This window comes from Ictalurus punctatus, chromosome 18, assembly GCF_001660625.3.
Source record: "Ictalurus punctatus breed USDA103 chromosome 18, Coco_2.0, whole genome shotgun sequence".
NCBI lineage: Eukaryota > Metazoa > Chordata > Actinopteri > Siluriformes > Ictaluridae > Ictalurus > Ictalurus punctatus.
In genome coordinates this window covers 1,677,952-1,696,766 of record NC_030433.2, presented here as the reverse complement: position 1 = coordinate 1,696,766, position 18,815 = coordinate 1,677,952, and the positions used below count along the sequence as shown (strand labels likewise).

At 42.1% G+C, this 18,815-nt stretch overlaps 2 protein-coding genes across 7 annotated transcripts; one reads left to right on the top strand and one right to left on the bottom strand.

The window, feature by feature from the left end:
* The first annotated feature begins 1,455 nt into the window (after positions 1-1,455).
* Positions 1,456-11,693, top strand: st6galnac6 (ST6 (alpha-N-acetyl-neuraminyl-2,3-beta-galactosyl-1,3)-N-acetylgalactosaminide alpha-2,6-sialyltransferase 6). 6 transcript variants are annotated; one of them, XM_047161709.2, is made up of 7 exons: positions 1,473-1,572; positions 2,564-2,690; positions 2,852-2,919; positions 4,331-4,525; positions 5,028-5,437; positions 5,925-6,032; positions 7,037-11,693. In XM_047161709.2, exons 3-7 carry the CDS (start codon positions 2,896-2,898, stop codon positions 7,221-7,223), a joined length of 924 nt encoding a protein of 307 aa, XP_047017665.1. In that variant the 5' UTR covers positions 1,473-1,572; positions 2,564-2,690; positions 2,852-2,895; the 3' UTR covers positions 7,224-11,693. The 6 variants fall into 6 exon arrangements, with proteins under 6 accessions (XP_017348641.1, XP_047017665.1, XP_017348642.1 ...); XM_017493153.3 differs by having other exon boundaries at positions 1,498-1,572; positions 2,661-2,690; XM_053687863.1 differs by lacking the exon at positions 1,473-1,572 and adding an exon at positions 1,579-2,405.
* On the bottom strand, positions 11,179-18,582 carry spout1 (SPOUT domain containing methyltransferase 1). Its single transcript, XM_017493150.3, has 12 exons — positions 18,481-18,582; positions 17,827-17,866; positions 17,459-17,584; positions 16,741-16,900; positions 16,221-16,313; positions 15,856-15,905; positions 15,617-15,747; positions 14,925-14,997; positions 13,284-13,382; positions 13,068-13,170; positions 12,179-12,326; positions 11,179-12,049 (listed from the first exon to the last, which is right to left on the bottom strand). Exons 1-12 carry the CDS (start codon positions 18,523-18,525, stop codon positions 11,975-11,977), a joined length of 1,143 nt encoding a protein of 380 aa, XP_017348639.1. The 5' UTR covers positions 18,526-18,582; the 3' UTR covers positions 11,179-11,974.
* Positions 18,583-18,815: the final 233 nt, after the last annotated feature.

The following is an 18,815-nucleotide window of genomic DNA, read 5'->3' as shown; positions in this document are numbered from 1 at the left end:
CTCTCCCCACTCTTTCACTCCCTTCTTTAGACACGCTGGTGGAGCGCTTTAGTGTCAGGCAGACCAAATGTATTAACTCTGTCGCCCCTTTAACAACAACAGTTGTCTCTGGGATAATTAAAGCTGCCCCTTGGAGAAATAGTAGCTCCATTGTAAGCGACCGCAGAAGAGCAGAAAGGCAACGGTAGAACACAAAGCTTATGGTTCACCAAGCTATCTATAAAAACCACTTGAAAATACTTCATAGCGGAATGCGGTCTGCTAGAAAATCCAATTCTCCACCACAGATCGGCTGCTAAACCCCTCAACTCAAAAAATCATCAGACCTTCTCACAGCTGAAAAGTGCCATGAGTTGGCAGCTTTCTTCGGTGATAAAATTACTATCATAAGGCAAAGGGCTGTGAAATGTAATCTATCCTCTCTTTCTCAGTGGTCAGCCCTCAGACGCTCGCCCTGGTTGTATCACTTATGAATTCTTCTAGCTGCTCTCTCGACCCATTACCTACCAGCTTTCTTAAGTGGGTTTTAAATTCATAACGACCAGACATCCTGGGCATTGTTAATCTTTTCCCCCGGCAAGGAATTTTCCCACACACCTTTAAGACCGCTATTCTTAGGCCTACGCTGAAGAGAAACAAGCTTGATTCTTCTGTGCTCAGTAACTACAGACCTATCTCTAATCTCCCATTTCTTGGCAAAATAATCGAAAAAAATCGAAAAATCTCAACATGAATCATCACAATGAGGCATTTCAGTCTGGCTCAATCCTGAACACCGGTTCTAACTGTATGGATTTGAAGGTGTGAAAAATGTAGTCGTGTACATACTCTTTCCATCTGACTGATCGGTTTTTTGTTTGTTTGTTTTTTGTTTGTTTGTTTGTTTATTTATTTATTTATTGGGGGGAGGGGTTGTTGTTAATTTAAATTGTGGAAATGACTACAAAATGTCGATTTTTACGTGTCATTTCATAGAGTGTGTATCAACCTTAAAATGAACGGGCATCGTTTCAAAGAGGATCAAATGTTTGCTCGTCCAGACTATCTAAAAAACAAACAAACAAACAAACAAACAAACAAACAAATAAAAATTTTAAAAGCCAACAATTTCCACGGAGTGTACTTATTTAGTTATTTATTTATTTATCTATGTATTTATTCATTTATTTATTTATTTATGTATTTATTTATCTATTTATTTATTCATTTATTTTCCCACACGACTGTATGCATAGATGCGTAAGCTATCTATACCATGAATCTCTATTCACTCATCACAATCTCTCCACATGACTAATACCTCCAGGGATGGGGGGGGGGAGGGGGAGGGGGGGTCCTGGTGGATGACTGGGGGTGTTCTATGCAGTCAAATCAGGTGACAACCGATATATTTTGCAGAAGAACACTGATATTTGTTAGTCCACTGTATTTCCCAATGCTGATGACGCAGATTGAGCCCCCTCCCCCTCCCCCCCCCCTCCCCCTTCTCTTCTGTATTCCTTCACCCTGCCTCTGAACGCGCGGATATCAGCGACGATACCCCAGATACAGAGGAAAACAAGCTCTAGATCGGTGAGTGTGAGGATATAATAACACCTTATAATGTTGTATTGTTTTTCCAGGGAGGGAATTTACTGACGGCCGAAGCCGAGTGGTTTGGTTTTGACTCTGTATCTACCCACATGATCATACTGACCGCTTCATGAGGCTTTTTATACTATATATAGTCTCCTATATATGTAAGCTAAAGACAGAATCGGATGACGAGGGGGGTGTCCCGTCCCCCGTCCCCCCCTTTATTATTATTATTATTATTATTATTATTATTAGCATTTATTTATTTATTTATTTATTTATTTCTAACAGCGTCACATACGCCGTTATTTTCTTTTCTCGAGAAAGGCCGTTATTTCCCAATGCTGGTGCTAGTGATGTCTGACACCACAGCTGATCTGGATCGGTATCACTAACAGTGCTAATACGTGACCACTTTCATAGCCTAATATATGCAAATAAGAATGGTTATGCAATAAAAGAAGAATGTGCTGACTGACATATTGTTTAATATGAGGACCTTAGTCACATGGCGTATAATTGCACGATGTTATTAAATATTAGTAGCCCGTGTTAGTTCTTGTGATTGTATGGGCATTGTTGTTGTGTATTGTCTGTCGTATGAGCGTATTATTATTATTATTATTATTATTTTATTAAGCATAGACGACAACAATTCAAGCATTGTTGTTATTATAATAATAATGATGATGATAATAATTATAATGATAAGGGTCGGGGGTTCGATTCGCGCCGTGGCCCTGTGTGTGCGGAGTTCGCGTGTTCTTCCCGTGCTGCGGGGGTTTCCTCCGGGTACTCCGGTTTCCTCCGCCGGTCCAAAGACACGCACGGTAGGCTGATCAGCGTGTCTAAAGTGTCCGTCGTGTATGAATGGGTGTGCGAGAGTGTGTGTGATTGTGCCCCGTGATGGATTGGCACCCTGTCCAGGCAAAATGTCCATGACAAAGTAATACACAATCCCGTGCATGTCCTGATTTGATTGATGCAGGATACAACTAAGCTGAAGGTTAAGGGTTTTGCTCAAGGACCCAACCATGGCAACGTGCATAAATGTACAGAAATAACGTCGCATTTTGGCATTGCAGATCTTCCCGTTTCTATTCATCAGACAGCGGGTAAGCTAATTCTGCCGAAATCCTGTGATATTACCGCTACAAGCTAGGCTCTGGTATCTCTTACTAAATATGACACGGCTGTGTTTCCACAACCTTGTCACAGTTTAACAATTAATACTCAGCTAGTAAACGATATACTCTTTCGTTCTCTCTTTCCCTAGGCATAACGGCTCAAATAAATCATGAGGTAGTCAGAAGCAGGAGAATGGGGCTTCGGTTGGCGGAGAAGGTAAGCGGAGATCGGTCTGTTTGGTTGTTTTATTAAACAAATACGGATATTTTTCATGTATTTCAGAGCTTCCAAAAATCATGCTAGATCATCACCTTAGATCATCATACAATTGATGCACTGTTTATTGCAATGCGAAGGCAAGAAAGTTAGGAAATTCAGATGTGTGGGAATAGAGAAATCTACCTGAAATGGATTATCAGATGATCTGGAATTATGGAAGAGAGAGAGGGAAAAAAAAAAGGGTGAATCATTCATTGAGTGATAATCATACAGTCCGATATCAGGATTCTATTTCACGCCTCCTAACCACCAGCGTTTAACCGTAAGTGCCATGCTCATGCTTCATCACACTTCATTTTCATCACCTCATTATCTTTTCATCTATATTACAGTCCTTATTCGCAGGACGGTTCCGTCAACCTCACGTTGGTTTTCCCTCATAAACATTGCTGCCTGGCTTTTAGCGCAGGCTCCTGGAACGTTTTTTTGTTTCCCCTTTCTACGGTGGCCGGGAAGTGCAAAACACATTGACAAATCCGAAAACAAGTAAGTAAGATGTTTACCCTTCTCACTGGAGCTCAGCGGTCAGCCATTCTTCTCACCCCTTATCGGATGAGCATGAGGATGCTATGTATTACAGCTGTACTGCCCCACCCCCTCCCAAATCACGGGCTTGCTAGAACTGTGGGTATTCCAGAAGGCCTTAATTCCTTACAGGCCCTTCTTATCAGCCTATGCATGAGATTCACTTGAAGTGAGTGTCAGTGAAAACTGCTTTCTTTGATCCCAGTCACTTCAGCTAGTTATTCCACTCAGTGCTGCGATAAGCTCCGCTGGTGGCCAGGTGACTCCGTGGTGACCTTGTGGCTGAATCCTGGATTTCTGTCTGAGTTTGTGAATCAGCCTAATGACATTCACCGCCGTCAATGAGGGTGGGTCGGATTTCTTGCTATGCTCAACGTGTGCCCTACATTTCAGCTGGACGGCAGCCATCCAGTCTTCACGCCAACCGTTTATTTGCTGTGGGAGGAAGACACGGGGGGCTCCCTTTGGGGTGGTGGTCATCACACTAGCCTATACTCAGGCTGTAGCCCAGCCTTCACTGTGATGCGCTCTTTATGGAAGAGAAGCTTTCAATGGTCTTGATTTACAGTGTATTTGGTTTAACCTGCTGTAATTTGATAGCAGTATGAAGAAAATGGAAGTTTCGTAGAAGACACGGGATTCTTACCGTGGGAAAATGTTTAACATTAGACTTTTACTTTGGATCAAATCTACAGACAGTCAATCGGTGGATATAGTCACACCCCGACGATCGCAAACTCATTTAGCAATATTGAAGCGTACTGTACTATCCGAAGGATTCTACACTCAGGGGTTTCATCTTTCGATTTTGTTTCCAAAATAGGGGCACCACAGCAAGCGGATGGTTGTATTCGTGGCGCTCTTTCTCATCACCACTCTCTTCTTCCTCTACAACTCCAACAGTACAAATGAGTCATATGAGACTTTTAAGCTGGCAGCGTATAACAGTGCCACCAAAAACACTGACCTGAAGAAATGGGCTGGAAAAGATGGGTACATTCCTGTTTTTGGCAACAAGGTAAGGCTCACGTGTCGCTGCTTTAAATACTGTGATCTCGTACAATAAAACCGGAATCTCTTTAAACACGAACGCCGTTTTCCGTGTCCTCCTTAAGGAAGTAAAATCAGTCTACATCTGAAACGAAAACGGAGAACTTTGACATTTTCCAGCCCTTATGTACAGACTCTTGTCGGCGTAAAACTCTCGCTTGTCTATGACCCGTAGGTCGAAGGTGAAATGACTTATGCTAAACAGTATAAAAACTTCGAATCAAAACAAAAGCGCAATCCAAATTCTTGGTGAAATGAATGAAATAGCGTTTTTCAGAAATGATCTGAAGGAGTCCTTGTGAATCTGTGTCTGTATGACTTATGTGCAACTTAAAATGTGCCGATGTAAATAATATATCTGTGTCTGTGTCCAGTAGATGCACTGCCCCATACTGCTAGGGAAATTTACTTCAAAATTAGAATAATAAGAAATGTGTGTGTGTGTGTGTGTGTGTGTGTGTGTGTGTCAGAGTCTGACCCTACACTGTGGCCAGTGTGCAATGGTGACAAGCTCAAGCCACCTACTGGGCACCGGTGCTGGAGCAGAGATTGACCGCGCCGAGTGCGTGATCCGCATGAATGACGCACCTACATCGGGGTTTGAGGCTGATGTGGGAAATAAAACTACCCTCCGCGTTGTTGCTCACTCCAGTGTGATTCGTTTCTTCCGAAAACCCCAAGAGTTCCTCAACTGCTCTGACTGCCCATCCGTCATCTTCTGGGGTCCGCCCACAAAGATCGGACCCAGTGCCAACGGTGCTCTCTACAAGCTGATCCATCGTGTCGCCGCCACATGCACCAACCTCACAACCTTCGTCGTCACACCGAGCAAAATGCGCAAGTTCGACACACTCTTTCATAAAGAGACCGGCCGAGACAGGTAGGCTTTAGGATCACACTCTTTTTTTTTTTTTTTAAAGCACTGTTAACCCTCCTGTACTGATTCCTAGAAAAGCACGACCGCATTTCTTTAGCACCAGGAATCGTTCAGATTTTAGAACTCGCATCAAAATACGAGGCTGGGAGTCCAAGAGAGTGAAATTGGCCATCATCTCTGGGTGGATAGGCTGCGATATAATCACCTGAATATTACCTCCAAAGTAGAAATCCTTACCACAGAGGGTTTGCTTTTCATACAGGTTAGATGTGAATGATATGGAGTGTAAATTGTATATTAATCATAAATACTGTTTGCCATCAGGGCGTATTGATTGATCGTGCTACTAGTGGTCTGAAGCTTCCTGTTACAGCTTTAGTCTTGCGTCTCCAGTGTTGTACTAAAATCTGTACGAATTAAAATTTCCCTCAAAACACTGCTTCGGCCGCTGCGCCTATGAAACTCTGAACTGTATTTTCTGTTTCCTCAGACAGAAGTCGCAGTCATGGCTGAGCACTGGCTGGTTCACCATGGTCATCGCTATAGAGATCTGTGACAAAATTAAGGTTTATGGGATGGTGCCTCCCAGCTACTGTGGGTGAGTAAAAAACTTTCTCTCGGATGTCTAAAAATATGGTTTATTCGCAATTTACACTATTTGGACAATTCGCCATTTTGTGGCATGTAGGGAAGAGCTGAAATCCCACAATGCACTGCAATCTACATTGTCCACGTAATGTAGACGAATAGTTAAAGAAGATCAGTATTGTCAGTGATGGCCGTCGATGAACATTTATCTTCACAAAGTCCTCATTGATGAGTTTATACATTTTAAATTCTGTTAAAATACTAATTAATTGTTGGTTTAATAATAATAATAATAATAATAATAATAATAATAATACTGCTATTTGATAGATGTAAGCCAAGGGTCCATTGTTTTGCTCACCTAGAGTTATTATTGCACCTAGTGGTCAAAGAAGGGAACTGCAACAAGTGCTAATAGAGGCCCATTGGGACAGGAAACAGGATGCCCTATGCTGGCTTTATAAACTTTTTTCAGTGTTGGAGGAACAGTGGACAGGACAGATAATGATAAGGCTGCCAGATTGAGCTAGTCTAAACATACTCCGTGGATGCATAGATCTTGATTTATAATCAAATAATCGTTATTAAATCTATTACATTTTTGCAACCATAGGCAAAATGTAAGTGCAAGCCGGGTGTCTATGATGTACAGAACCATTTCTATTGTAAGCTATATTGCAAAGATGAGAAGAGGGAAAGGGGGATATGGAGTGGATAACGTCTCAACTGCCTATTATGCGGTTACTCTAAAAATTCACTAGTTCGTAGCCTATAGCATAAGTCAGGTGTGATTTTTTGTTTGAGGCTATGTTGTAATTATCGTCATCCTGCCCCACCAAACTCTATGGTCACTTGCTGCTACTGCATATTGTACTTCAGTATTTGCAAACAATGTGTGACTTTTATCACTCGTGGTGTGATTTTTTTTTTTTTATGTTACGAAGAATGAAGGATCTTGAATGAAGAAATGTTATGGAATATTACATGAGAGTAATTGCGATCTCTGTGGTATAGGAGGCATCCTCAGCCTAAAAGAATGCCATATCACTACTATAAACCCAGAGGGCCAGATGAGTGTGTAACGTACCTGCAGAACGAGAGGGGCCGCCGTGGAAATCACCATCGCTTCATCACTGAAAAACAAGTTTTTGCTCGCTGGGCCAAACTCTACAACATCAGCTTTGTACACCCCACCTGGTGAGAAATGGATAGCAAAAAGGCTGCCAGTCTCATTCCTGTGGATCCAATATGGCCACCAGCTCACCTCTCAGCCTCATGAGACACTGATCTAAAATGGCTACCAGCCACAATATCCTTCCAGTGTGAAACAGTCAGCCTTACTTTCAGCTCAACAGGGGTACGGTCCAACATGGCCCGCAGCGCCAATCTCCAACTCCAAGGAGATGTATTAGTTTTACTCTCAAAATCATCCAAAATGGTACCCAGCCTCAAACTGAGTCTAATGAGAAACTACTTTAACATGACCACCTGTCGAGATAAAGTCAAATGGCTGCTTATTTTACCCAAAGCCTAAAGAGAGATTCAACCAAAATAGCTGCTGTGTTCACGTTTATTACCACTGATACAAATTGACCACTGGTTTCCACACTGTCTCATTTAGATGAGGAAATTCTTCAGACCTTCTTACAGATCTGGCCAAGCTGAATAATCTGAGTTTGAAAATGGTGCATGCTTAGACTTTAGAGAGTGTCGTCCCTTTATTATACAGTTTGGCCATTCGGAAGCCTGGAAAATATACCAATCGTTTTCTTTAAACAGATTTTAAATCTTTTTAAAAAAATTTACCAAATAAAACGTAAAACTTATGATAGAGTTAATGATATTGCAATAATCAGCAAAGCGGTGCAGAGTACGTCTTTTTGTAAACAATTCCATTATAAAATTCTGGTTTAAAAGTATCGCTACATATTCATATTTTTACAAATGCCTTTAAGAGCCCCCCCCCCCAAAAAAAACCAAAAAAACAAACAAAACAACCCACTGCTCATGAATGGTACTTTTAGATTACACAGATTTCCAGTGATGGGAGGGCATAGAGAAAGAGAGAGGGACCCTGAGAGTTTTGGTTAAAAAGGACCCCGGTGCACATTTGGATACATTTGGCCAGGATTTCGTGTTTAGTTGCCAACATTTCCAGAAGCACTTGTAAGGGTTCTTTAAAAAAAATAAAAGTTAATAAAAATTTAACCAAAGCCTTTAATTTCCATTGTAACCGTACTATGATGTGACGTTTTAATTTTAATTTAATTTAAAAAAAAACAAAACAAAACAAAAAAACAGTTTTTTAGATGGACCATTCTCTTTCATGTCTCAATATTTCAAGATGGACTGCAATCACTGCCCACCTAATGTGCCAGCAACACACGCAAAGACAAAAGGTCCAAGTGTTTTAATTCACGGATTCTCTTCTAATTTTATTAGCTAACGCTCTAGAGCTAGTAATTATAGACAGATGATTCATCCAGCTGAAAATCCTTCAAATTCTATTCATAAAAAAAAAACCAACAAAAAAAAGTTTCTTGTGTTCATAACTAGTGTCTGTTATCTCAACATATTCAAGAATGTGCTGCCATTGCTGAAGCAAACAAGTGCTTAAACGTGTAGGACGCCCGTTTCCGAGATGTAAACTCGTAATTGCGAGAAACAACATCAAATTCGTGCGATGTGAACTCAAGATCGCAAGACATTACGCAAGTCGTACTCGTGAGAAATAAAGTCGCAATTACCTTTTTCATTTTGTTTTACCCGTGGCGGAAACGGGCTTCCATAATAAAACGTGTAGGGAAGGAAGAACATTTTAAATCAAAGCAGGGCAGGGCATCTGGCGTGTGTAAAAGCCTGGAGTTTGTAGCAGTCTGCTACTGCTGTTACATTTAAGACACTTGGTTTAATTCTTACACACGTATCTGTAAATGTAATTACACGGTAATATGTATTAGGTTTCTAACTAAATGAGTTTGTTTGCATGGCACCAGAGCTGCAACGACTAATGGATAAAATCGATCGATTAGTCGGTCTACTTCTGTTCTGAAAAAAGTCCTAAATGACGCACTATACACGATACACTTACACTATGCACTATGTACTCTACCGGCTAGTGTATGGATTTTAGAACGGTGATATACGCCGTTTCCCAGTCGAGGGCACACGACGTCAAACGCACGTAATGCGCCGCCGCTAGCTTTAGCAGAAAACCCAGCATTAACGAAAATTCATTTCTTCAGCTTAGTGTTTATGTCAAAGTTACCTTTTATGCCCACCATGACCTCAGTGGTCATCCGACGGAGGCGCAGTCGTCAAGTGACGGCGGAAAAAAGTGTGCGACCCGCTAAGGCGTGGGAACATTTTACTTTGAATTGCTCTGGTGTAGCACGGAAGCACGAGCACAAACTTATGTTTATATCCAAAATGCTCCAGTGTGCACAAGGGGTTGGGGAAATTAAAAGGTTTAGTTTAATTCAAGTTTATTATACATCATTATATGCTGTATTTGCGCGCATGCAGTGTCAATTCTGTCGTTTATTATAACGGGAGCGATCCGTAAGCGATCCGTCGCGACGTAGACGCGGCGATGAACGGCGAGTCAGATCGGTAATGTCTAATTAAAACGGTACGATCAAAGCAAACATCAGTAAAACGTTATACCTAAAGACTGTGAGTAACAGAAACCGTAAGGTGGCGTGAACGTGAGCCTTTTATTATTATTCTAGGACTGTAATTGAATCTGACTGTAATCGAGACTGTATGGAAAACGTGGCTTTTAAAAAATCCGATTCATCGAAGGAAAACAATTGTCAGATTAATTCGAGTGTGAACGTAATTGTCAGTTGCAGCCGTACATGGCGCTACACAAAATGCTATTGCCTAGCTTTGGCAATGATCTAACTGGATGGGGGCTAACCCCCTCGCTCACTGTGGATGTTCCCTATCTGCTTATGACCCATGACCTTTGACAAGCAATATCGGGAATGTTTATAAGTCTACCTTAAAGTGCACCTATTATGCTTTTGAAACGTGCCTAATTATGTTTAAAAGGTCTCATACAATAGATTTACGTGCATCCGAGGTCAAAAAACACTTTAACGTGCTCATCGTTTAAATTGCAGCATCACCTTTTTTGTCACAAACGACTCGTTAAATGATCCGTTCTGAAGGATTCGTTCTAAACTCCTCCTTTCAGAGAGCATACTCTGATCTGATTGGTCAGACGTCCCAGTCTGTCGGGATTGGTCTACCGCTGTCAGAGAGCAGCCGATGAAGACCAGAGGCGGGGGCTTTTTTTTGTTGTTACAAACCTACGTAGGTTAGTACAGGAAGTAAAGTATGGAATCACTGACGACTCGATTCGGCTGTTCAGAATCGGTTCCTTCTTTTGGGAGTCGATGACTCGGTTTGTCGCGCGCTTTGATTTTTGAAACTTTGCAGACTTTTTACGTTCACAAACAGCGACATATATAACACACGACGTGAAAGGGAATATTTGGAAAACCATCATAGGTGCACTTTACGGCCGGAGTTCTACTTTTGCCTTGCTGTGTATTTGTAGCGTGACACAGAAAGCGAGTTTATGGGTTTGTGTGGCACAATTTGATGGATTTGATTCCCTGGCTTGCTTTCCTCCATGGAGCTAACTGTATATTGTGACTGTCTATGGTGCTGTGCAACCGTCCTACGGGCGAACGCCGATTGGTTGGTCAGGGAGTTGTGTCCGGTTGCGTACCCAGAAACATTTTAATGACACGTTGTGACCCTAATCAAAGTTTTCAGAATTATTCACCTTGATTTAGTCTAGATTTAAGCTTAATCCTTATTGCTGCCACCCACCCTAGGTTAAATTAAAGTGCTTCAGTACATGAGCCACTCCATACGGCTTATGCAGGAGTGAAAACGATAGTAAAAAAAAAAAAGAAAAGAAACGCTTTTAGTGAAAATCGACTTGATTCATAATGGATCAGCAAGGTTTCCGAACCTGAACGTACGGAAAAAGAGCAAAGAAGAAAGTCTTGCACTGCAGACACAAAATACTGGACGCCGTAAAGAAGAACCGTTGTGTTCGTTATACTCGAGTAACATTTGTGGATCTATTTTTGCTATTCTATATGCGTGGCTTGAGGATCGTTTGCGTCATGTCCCGACCCCAACTCTAGCACATACGCTTCCCTGCTCAACCGATCAGAGTTCGCTCGATGCCCAGAGACTCCCATTTGCACTAGAACTATAGCTGAGGTTCTCCATATTTGCACATCGGCTCCTCCGCGAGTCTCTATTTCACACACTGTAAAACCCCGTTCTCTGCGTCTCTGGTTACGTTAAAAATAAAGATAGAGATTACGTTAAAAATATGCCGGAGTCGTCTTTTAAATCCACTACTGGCGTGCCATAACACTGAACAAATTACAGACTTCCCTACTCTTACACGCCCCGTTTTTGATCGGATGTTTGAACAATAACATACCTGGCCAATTGCATGGCATGGGAGTAGAGTTTGGGAGACGGGAATGATATGAAGAATGTAAAATGATCCAATAGTAATAAATCTAACACTGTTTTTTGATGTCTGCACTAAATTATGTTCTTGTGTCTTCATGAATGTTCTGTACTTTGAATGGTTTAAAGCATATATATATATATATATCTTTAAAAAACACCACCACAGGCCTCTGTCTTTTTTTTGTTTGTTTGTTATTAAATTGTATTAGCAATGTTGTGTGTGTGTGTGTGTGTGTGTGTGTGTGTGGAATTACAAAACAATATTAGAAATATTACAGCATAAAAAGGTGCAAGAGTAACAGTCCGGTATATTCCGCAAGTCCAATGGCTGGGTCTAAAACACCTCTGTAGACGAAATATTCTCTCCCCTTACAGGTTCTGCTTTTTTGGTCGCACCACCGCGCACGTCTTCTTTCCGTCGTCTGATGACGCTCCCTGCCATCACCGTTTAGCCTGGTCAGATACAGCAGTGGCAATTTTTTGTCGTAATGATGACAGGGAGATCAATATGGCCTCCTGTAGAGAAAAAATGTAGACGAAGACGACGACGACGAAGAAGAAAGTGATTAAACCCAGAACGCAGACAGGTTACTTGTTCAATTCAACGTGGTTATTTGAGAATACATCACTTGCATTGTCTCTCACCTCGGTGCGGATGGTGCGGCTGCCCTGGCCAGGACAGGTGTTGAGATAGAGGTCAAAGAGCACACTGGGGTCACTTACATCCAGGTTTGTGTCAGCATCGACGCTTGCTTCCAGACCCTGAAGCCCACCAAACACCACTAACATATGCCTGAGAAAATAGAGAGAGAGAGCGACGACGAGGTTTACATTTATTCATTTGACTGACACTTTTATCCGATCAAACCTTTCCAAACCCCTGCCCCGAACAGCAAATGAACAGTTCTAGCTTAGCAACTGTAACTAGGCACAACAATATTTCTAGACTACATTAGGGTGCTATGGTGTGTGTGGCACCGGAGACGGTACAAGTAAACCAGTGCAACTGCTTAAAATTGGCAGTGTTCAACATGTCTGTGGTATTACGCAGCTCTGCCTCTCTCAGTGAAGAGCCTAATGCCTTGATGGAGACACACGTGCGGATACGGGAACCTTTTCTTTATGGAGAAGCACGCACGTGCAGTAGCCCGAGTAACCTCAGCAAATGGCCAAAGGCCACGTGTTACTCCGTTTTTGGCAGCTGCCATATTAAATCCAGGTCAACTCATTTTGTTGATCCATTCCTGGTACACTGTTCTCTACCCGTTCAAGCATTCAGTCGCCTTAGTAGACCTCAGGAGAAGACGTGTATGTGATCTGGATGAAGAAATCGTGGCGTTACCAGTTTAAACTGGTCATAAGAGAATCAGCAGAAGCCGGAAATATTTAATAATAAATAAATAAATAAATAAATAAACAAACAAACCAGTAGTGGCTTGGACGTGAAACGATACTCATGAAGTCTGACGACGTAAACTACAAAAGAACGACCGACTAAACTTCAGTCGTCGCGACGCTCAAAGCTCTTTCACACCTGAATGGAGGGAGAGCGGTCGCGTCCACATCGCTGCCCTTTTCTGACGTCCCGATGGTCAGATCGTAGCCATCTTTAAATGGACACTCAGTCATTACAGCACCTAGAGAACACACAATTCCACGGTCTTATTACGCTAGTTAAATAGTAACACGGTTATAAACAGCTAACTCTGATTTTTAAAAAAAGAAAAAAAAGAAAAAAAGTGTTACTCACTGAGGCAGGAAGCAAGACGTACGCTGTAGCCCCAGTACAGCCCACCTTCTGTCCTGGGTACATGAGGAGCCACGACCACTCCTTTATACACCCTGCTCTCTGCATGCCAAACACAAAGTCCAGACACACTGAGCACTCTGCGTTGCCTTGAATGTTCAACCAAACATTCCAACGCTTCTCTCAAAGACATTCTGTATGTAGTTCCACGTCTACATCCAACAAGACACCTTACCAGGAGTTGTACATTAATTCGAGTTGAAATCAAAGAATGAATACGAGCGCAGAGTTCCAGCTTCCGTTTACAAATCCGAACGGTGAAGAGTGTCGGAAGTGCAGCACTTTTTAATAATATACCCCGAAGATGACCCCCCCCCCCCCCCCCAACCCCTTAAAGCGGACAAACAATTTTATTACTTCATCTGAATCTGGAACCCACAGACATCAGACGCTGGGTTTCATATCCTGCAAAAGGCTTTGTTTTATTTATCTTCAGTTCCTGCTTGGTTTTGTGATGTCTGTTCCTGCGGTTTTGACTTCAGCGAGTAAAATGCATGCTCACCTCGACTCGGGTCAGGTGACTGACTTGGCCGTTGCAAAAAGAAAAAGGAAAAGAAAAAAAAAAAGTTTTAGGCTGATTTCAAAGTACGTTTTGGTTCATCGTCCATCTGCACTATTGGGCGCCGTTAACGATCTGAAGTATTTGGTTGAATCTGAGCAGATCGTATAGCCCTGTACTCTTCAGAATACATTCTGCTACTTTTTGTTAGCGGTCATATCGATAGATACAAGGGAATCCGTTCCATCGGCGGCCATACATGACCGTCGGATCGTAAGGAGTTCCCATATCTGTTCTCCATTTTCTTCTCTTCCCATGGTTCTGCTACAAGCTGCTCTTCGTCTCAGACTCGAATCTGATACATCTTGCGGTAAACCCTCCGTATTTACTCTGGTGACGTCTTCTCTCGAGTGTCAAAGTGGACGGAGATACCTCCTGGAGGGTGTTCTAGATCTGGCCAACTGTTGTGAAGGGGTTTTTCCTTCACCAGGGAAAAATTCTGTCCTCTACCACACCCTTTGGTGTTCCTGAGCTCACCGGTCTTTTCTTCCTTATTAAGGATGTACCGACGTTTTCGCGTTCTTCTCTGGTGGGTCGGTTTTGATTTTTCAGCCCGACGATGACTTTGTTTCACCGGCTGGAACGCCTCTTCGAGCTTCATACGGAGAGTGAACGGCGACAGATTCCAAACGCAAATGCCACACTTGAAATCAGCTCCGGACCGCTTATCTGCTTACAGGCACGTGAAATAATGAGGGAGTAACACACACATGGCTGTGGAACAGCTGAGCAGCCAATTGTCCAATTACTTCTGGGTCCGTTGAAAAATGCTCGGGGACACGTACGACGTGCTGTAATTCCTGCACCACTCATCCGACTTCGATGCGAATATCCTCAAAGTAAAGCCGAAAGTCTTCATGGTTTCATTTCGATTGCAGTATACTGTGGTACACGGCTAAAATAACATTGTCGATGTCCAAATATTTATGTACATAACTGTATGAGTAAGAAAATGTATAATACATACAGACAGTTGTGTTGTACATAATAGTCCTAAAATTATGTGTGTGTGTGCTCGCATTTACCTGTGTTTCGGTTTTTATCAAGTCGTACAGTCACCCTCAGACCAGGCTGAAGCTGCTTATCTATCTGAACATCCTGAAAACAGGTAACCGACCGTAAGGCTTCTGTACAATAAACGATCTGCACAGCTTTAGTCTACAGCACCAGACTACAACTACTTACACTGTAGAAAAACGAGAGTTCGTTGAGCAATTCTCAATTTTCATGGTGGATATTCCTGTATTCCTGGGTCTGCTTTTATTAGGAGATGATTCTAATATTACTCTTAACTTCCACCAAAAAAAGGTGTTTATTAGCAGCTTCGACAGCTGCAAAGAGGTCAGTTCTGAAAGGGTGGTTTGAACCGGATATTTCCCTTTTTATCAAGCTGCCGTTCTTATTTTTTTGGACACGCTGAACATGCTCTTCATCAGGCCAAACTGTGTACGATTCAGAACCGGACAGTTCGCTAGGTCAGAAACATTGCACAGTGATGGATGGTGTGTTGGTGCGTCTTTGGCTTAATTTGTTTCGTATCTGAAACTTAAATTACGTGTCTTGTACGTAGCCCCGCCCCCCCTCGTTTTTTCCGCTCGTGTTTGTGTTGCTGTCGCTATTGGTTGTTATCGTTTATGGGAAACCAATAAAAATGTTATTCACAAAAACGTACTTAAATTTTTTACATTATCTGTGCTCGTCACACCCACACACTCACCTTTCTCATCCCGCAGTTGACAAAAGATCCTTTTCCCGCTTTACATGGTCGATCCAAAACCACGCCCTCTCTAAATTTTGCCTCCTGGTCAATACGCATGTGATGTGGGCTGTCCAGAGGGTTCAACAGACCTGAAACACACACACACACACACACACACACACAAAAAAAATCTATACTCATATAACACACGGTAATAACGCTCTTTAACATGGCGAGGAAAGCAGTGCAGCACCTACCAGCAAACTGCAGGTCATGGTGTATGGGGAAGAACGCCTTCCGCAAATATCTACACATAATAAAAAGATACATTTACACTGAGTAAAGAACTAAGCGCATAAAGTACATATGCCCTACATTTCTAGAACAACATCATAGTACTGTTTACATAACAATATTTCACAAATATAACATTGCAGTCAGACTTTATAAAAAGGTCATTTTCTAAAATTACAAGGGGGGTTTTTTTTCATAAAAATGAGTACATGTTGAAATATACGGTTACCGTCCACCATTATGAAAACATTGCGATATAAAAATGTGCCATCACCACCATGCCTACAGGAATGTATTGGGTGTGTTACTGTGAGGAAACAGCGCTCACTGTGGACATTCCAGGAACTGCAGGATCCTGGCCAGCTGAACACATGCTTCACCTCTCTTCCCAACTCCTGTAAACTCTCCTGCGACAGTTCCCCTAAAATCCCACAACATAAAACAAGTTGAAGAAATTGCACTTTGGGTTTGATCAGACGAGTATAAAAGCGTACGGACTGGTTTTATTTTTATTATTCAGTTATCAATAAGCACAGCTTTGTTGAATTACAACCCCTGGCAAAAAACGACGGAATCACCACACTCGGAGGATGTTCCCCTGTCTTTTTTACTTTAGAATGTGCCATGTTCTTCGATGGTTAACACATCCACACATAAACAGCAGGAAATAACACCCGAAATTCTAAAATCTCTTCTCAGATTCATTTCAAATTCAATTGTCTTCAATCTACAGCGAAAACAAACGAACTGGCCTCGTTTCGGGACCGCAGATCTAGAAAGGTAATAACTCATAGGAAGCACAGACGTGGCTTCATACGAGACACACCGTCATTACGCTAGTGACTCACTTGCTGTCTTCTCCCTGCTCATCAAACACGACCACCTCGTCCACGCAGAAGACGGCGCAGGCACGAGCAATCTGTCCAGCCAGGTAAGTGCGGAGTTCAGGTGACTGTGCGTTATCCAACACCGAGCCTGGCAGAGCAACACTTACTGTGTACACACGACCTGAGGAGGAGTCAGAGAAACGGACCAAATCAAAAGCACTAGAATTTAATCGTTAGAATCGACGATAAAATTGTGTAACCCTTATGGACGCTAGAGGAACTTTGCTTCACTGTATTTGGCGATGCAGAAAAATCGTATTATTCTGGGAGGAGCTAAGGGTCATAACTGAGAAGATTATTTCAAAACAAATTTTACTGGACCCTAAGCCTTTTCTGTTGGGCTTATACCCAGAGGAACATAATTATAGTAGAAATGAGTGAACATTTATAGACCTCCGCTTGCTTTCGTGCCAAAAAACGTCTTGCTCTGTTGTGGACAAAGAGTCATCGACCGATAAGCTGTTCTGGCCAAGAAGCCGTTCCTAAGAGCATCTCACAAAATGCGGTGCCAGAACTTCACCAAGCGTCATTACAACTACAAATGGCATCGTGTGTTGTGGATCAGAATAAACCGCTTTGGTCATGCCTAAGGGAAAAGCACCTGTAAAATACAGAGGTTGAAAAACAACCCACTAGAACATTCCAAGTTCATTTTTACCAAGAGGCGTCCAATACAAACCTTCAGCCTTCTCTTTCTCCTCTTCCTGAGATTGCTGTTGCTTCAACTCTTCCTCCTTGGTCTGCTTTTGTTTCTCCAGCTGCTGCATCAGCTTGCCCTCTTTCCATCTCCTCTTCTGTTCGTTCTCTGTGTGTGAAAGAGACAACATGCATCATATCATCTGCAACGCCAAGCACAGGCTCGCATGACGTAGCATCTCTGTTTCAGCTTGGTACAAACGCGAAGCGGAACCAAGCAACCTTTCTGACTTCTTTACTTTCGCAGACGATACGATCGTCTAAATTACAAATAAATGTAGACCCATCCAAGTGTTTTCACTCTTATTAGCGAACACTCAAAATCATGAGGTGTACCAAAGTGTTACCTACTTTCTGCTTTCCATTTTTTCCAGTTGACTTTTTCTTCGCCCTGAAATTAAAGGACGCAATACGACGTTAGACAAAAACACCACGACTTCTGTTCGGAACATACAAATACTGAATTCCTCCATATTGTGCACTCCATAAGGTGTAACAGACATCCTGTTACTTCATACCATGTAGCAGCTTTTTAACATCCCTGGTCCTGAAATACTCCCTGTCCTGCATATTTTTAGTGTTTTCCCTGCTCCCAACACACCTGATTCAAAATACTGAGCTAATGAACAGTCCTTTATGAGTGTGTTAAAGCTGGGAAGACACTAAATTGTGCATTGCAGGGGGTAGTCCAGTACCAGGTACCTGTGCCCTAAATAATGGCCTTATATAGAGACGAATAAGACGATAATGTCCAAATGGCTTCCTACAGGACACTATAATGCACTGCAAAGGGTGCGAAGTCGAATATTTCATCCACAATGAAGTGCACGTGCGTCGGTAATAAGGGATTATTTGGAATTCAGCCCTCATGTTACACTTTTGCTTTCCCAAAACATGTTTACACCACGAAGACCACGTCCGAAATGTGAAAGAGTGTTAACGTGTGACTAATATTAAACCCTAAATCAACCGTATCTCTGCACGAGAAAAGACACGCGTACAAACCTCTCCAGAAAAGCGTTTATTTTTCTTTGACGTCGAAGCTTCCATGCTCCACACGTGTGTCTTAGCCAAATGTAACGTTAGAGAACAACGGTGTAATATTTGGTTCCGGAGAGAAAACTGCTCCAGCAAAATATATATACATACATATATATATTTAAAAAGCCAAAATAAAATCAAAGCTTGTTGTGATGTTTAACATATCAATACAATAATCATCGTATAATTTTAAAAAAAAATTTTTTTTAATCATGACAGGTTGGGTCCTGTTTATGGTAGAGACGGACGCTTTTAGATGTTGCACTTCCTTTCAAGCACGAGCTCTGGGGAAAATAACA

What these genes read in the sequence shown, in the direction of transcription:
- st6galnac6 (XM_053687863.1), top strand. Translation starts at nt 2,145, where the DNA reads ATGGGCATTGTTGTTGTGTATTGTCTGTCGTATGAGCGTATTATTATT. An exon ending in CCGGTCCAAAGACACGCACG is followed by an intron (nt 2,406 to 2,563) that starts GTAGGCTGATCA and finishes TGATTGATGCAG; the next exon opens with GATACAACTAAGCTGAAGGT. An exon ending in AAAGAGACCGGCCGAGACAG is followed by an intron (nt 5,438 to 5,924) that starts GTAGGCTTTAGG and finishes CTGTTTCCTCAG; the next exon opens with ACAGAAGTCGCAGTCATGGC.
- spout1 (XM_017493150.3), bottom strand. Translation starts at nt 18,525, where the DNA reads ATGGAAGCTTCGACGTCAAAGAAAAATAAACGCTTTTCTGGAGAG. An exon ending in CCATGACCTGCAGTTTGCTG is followed by an intron (nt 15,748 to 15,855) that starts GTAGGTGCTGCA and finishes TGTGTGTTTCAG; the next exon opens with GTCTGTTGAACCCTCTGGAC. An exon ending in ACCGCTCTCCCTCCATTCAG is followed by an intron (nt 12,327 to 13,067) that starts GTGTGAAAGAGC and finishes CTATTTTCTCAG; the next exon opens with GCATATGTTAGTGGTGTTTG.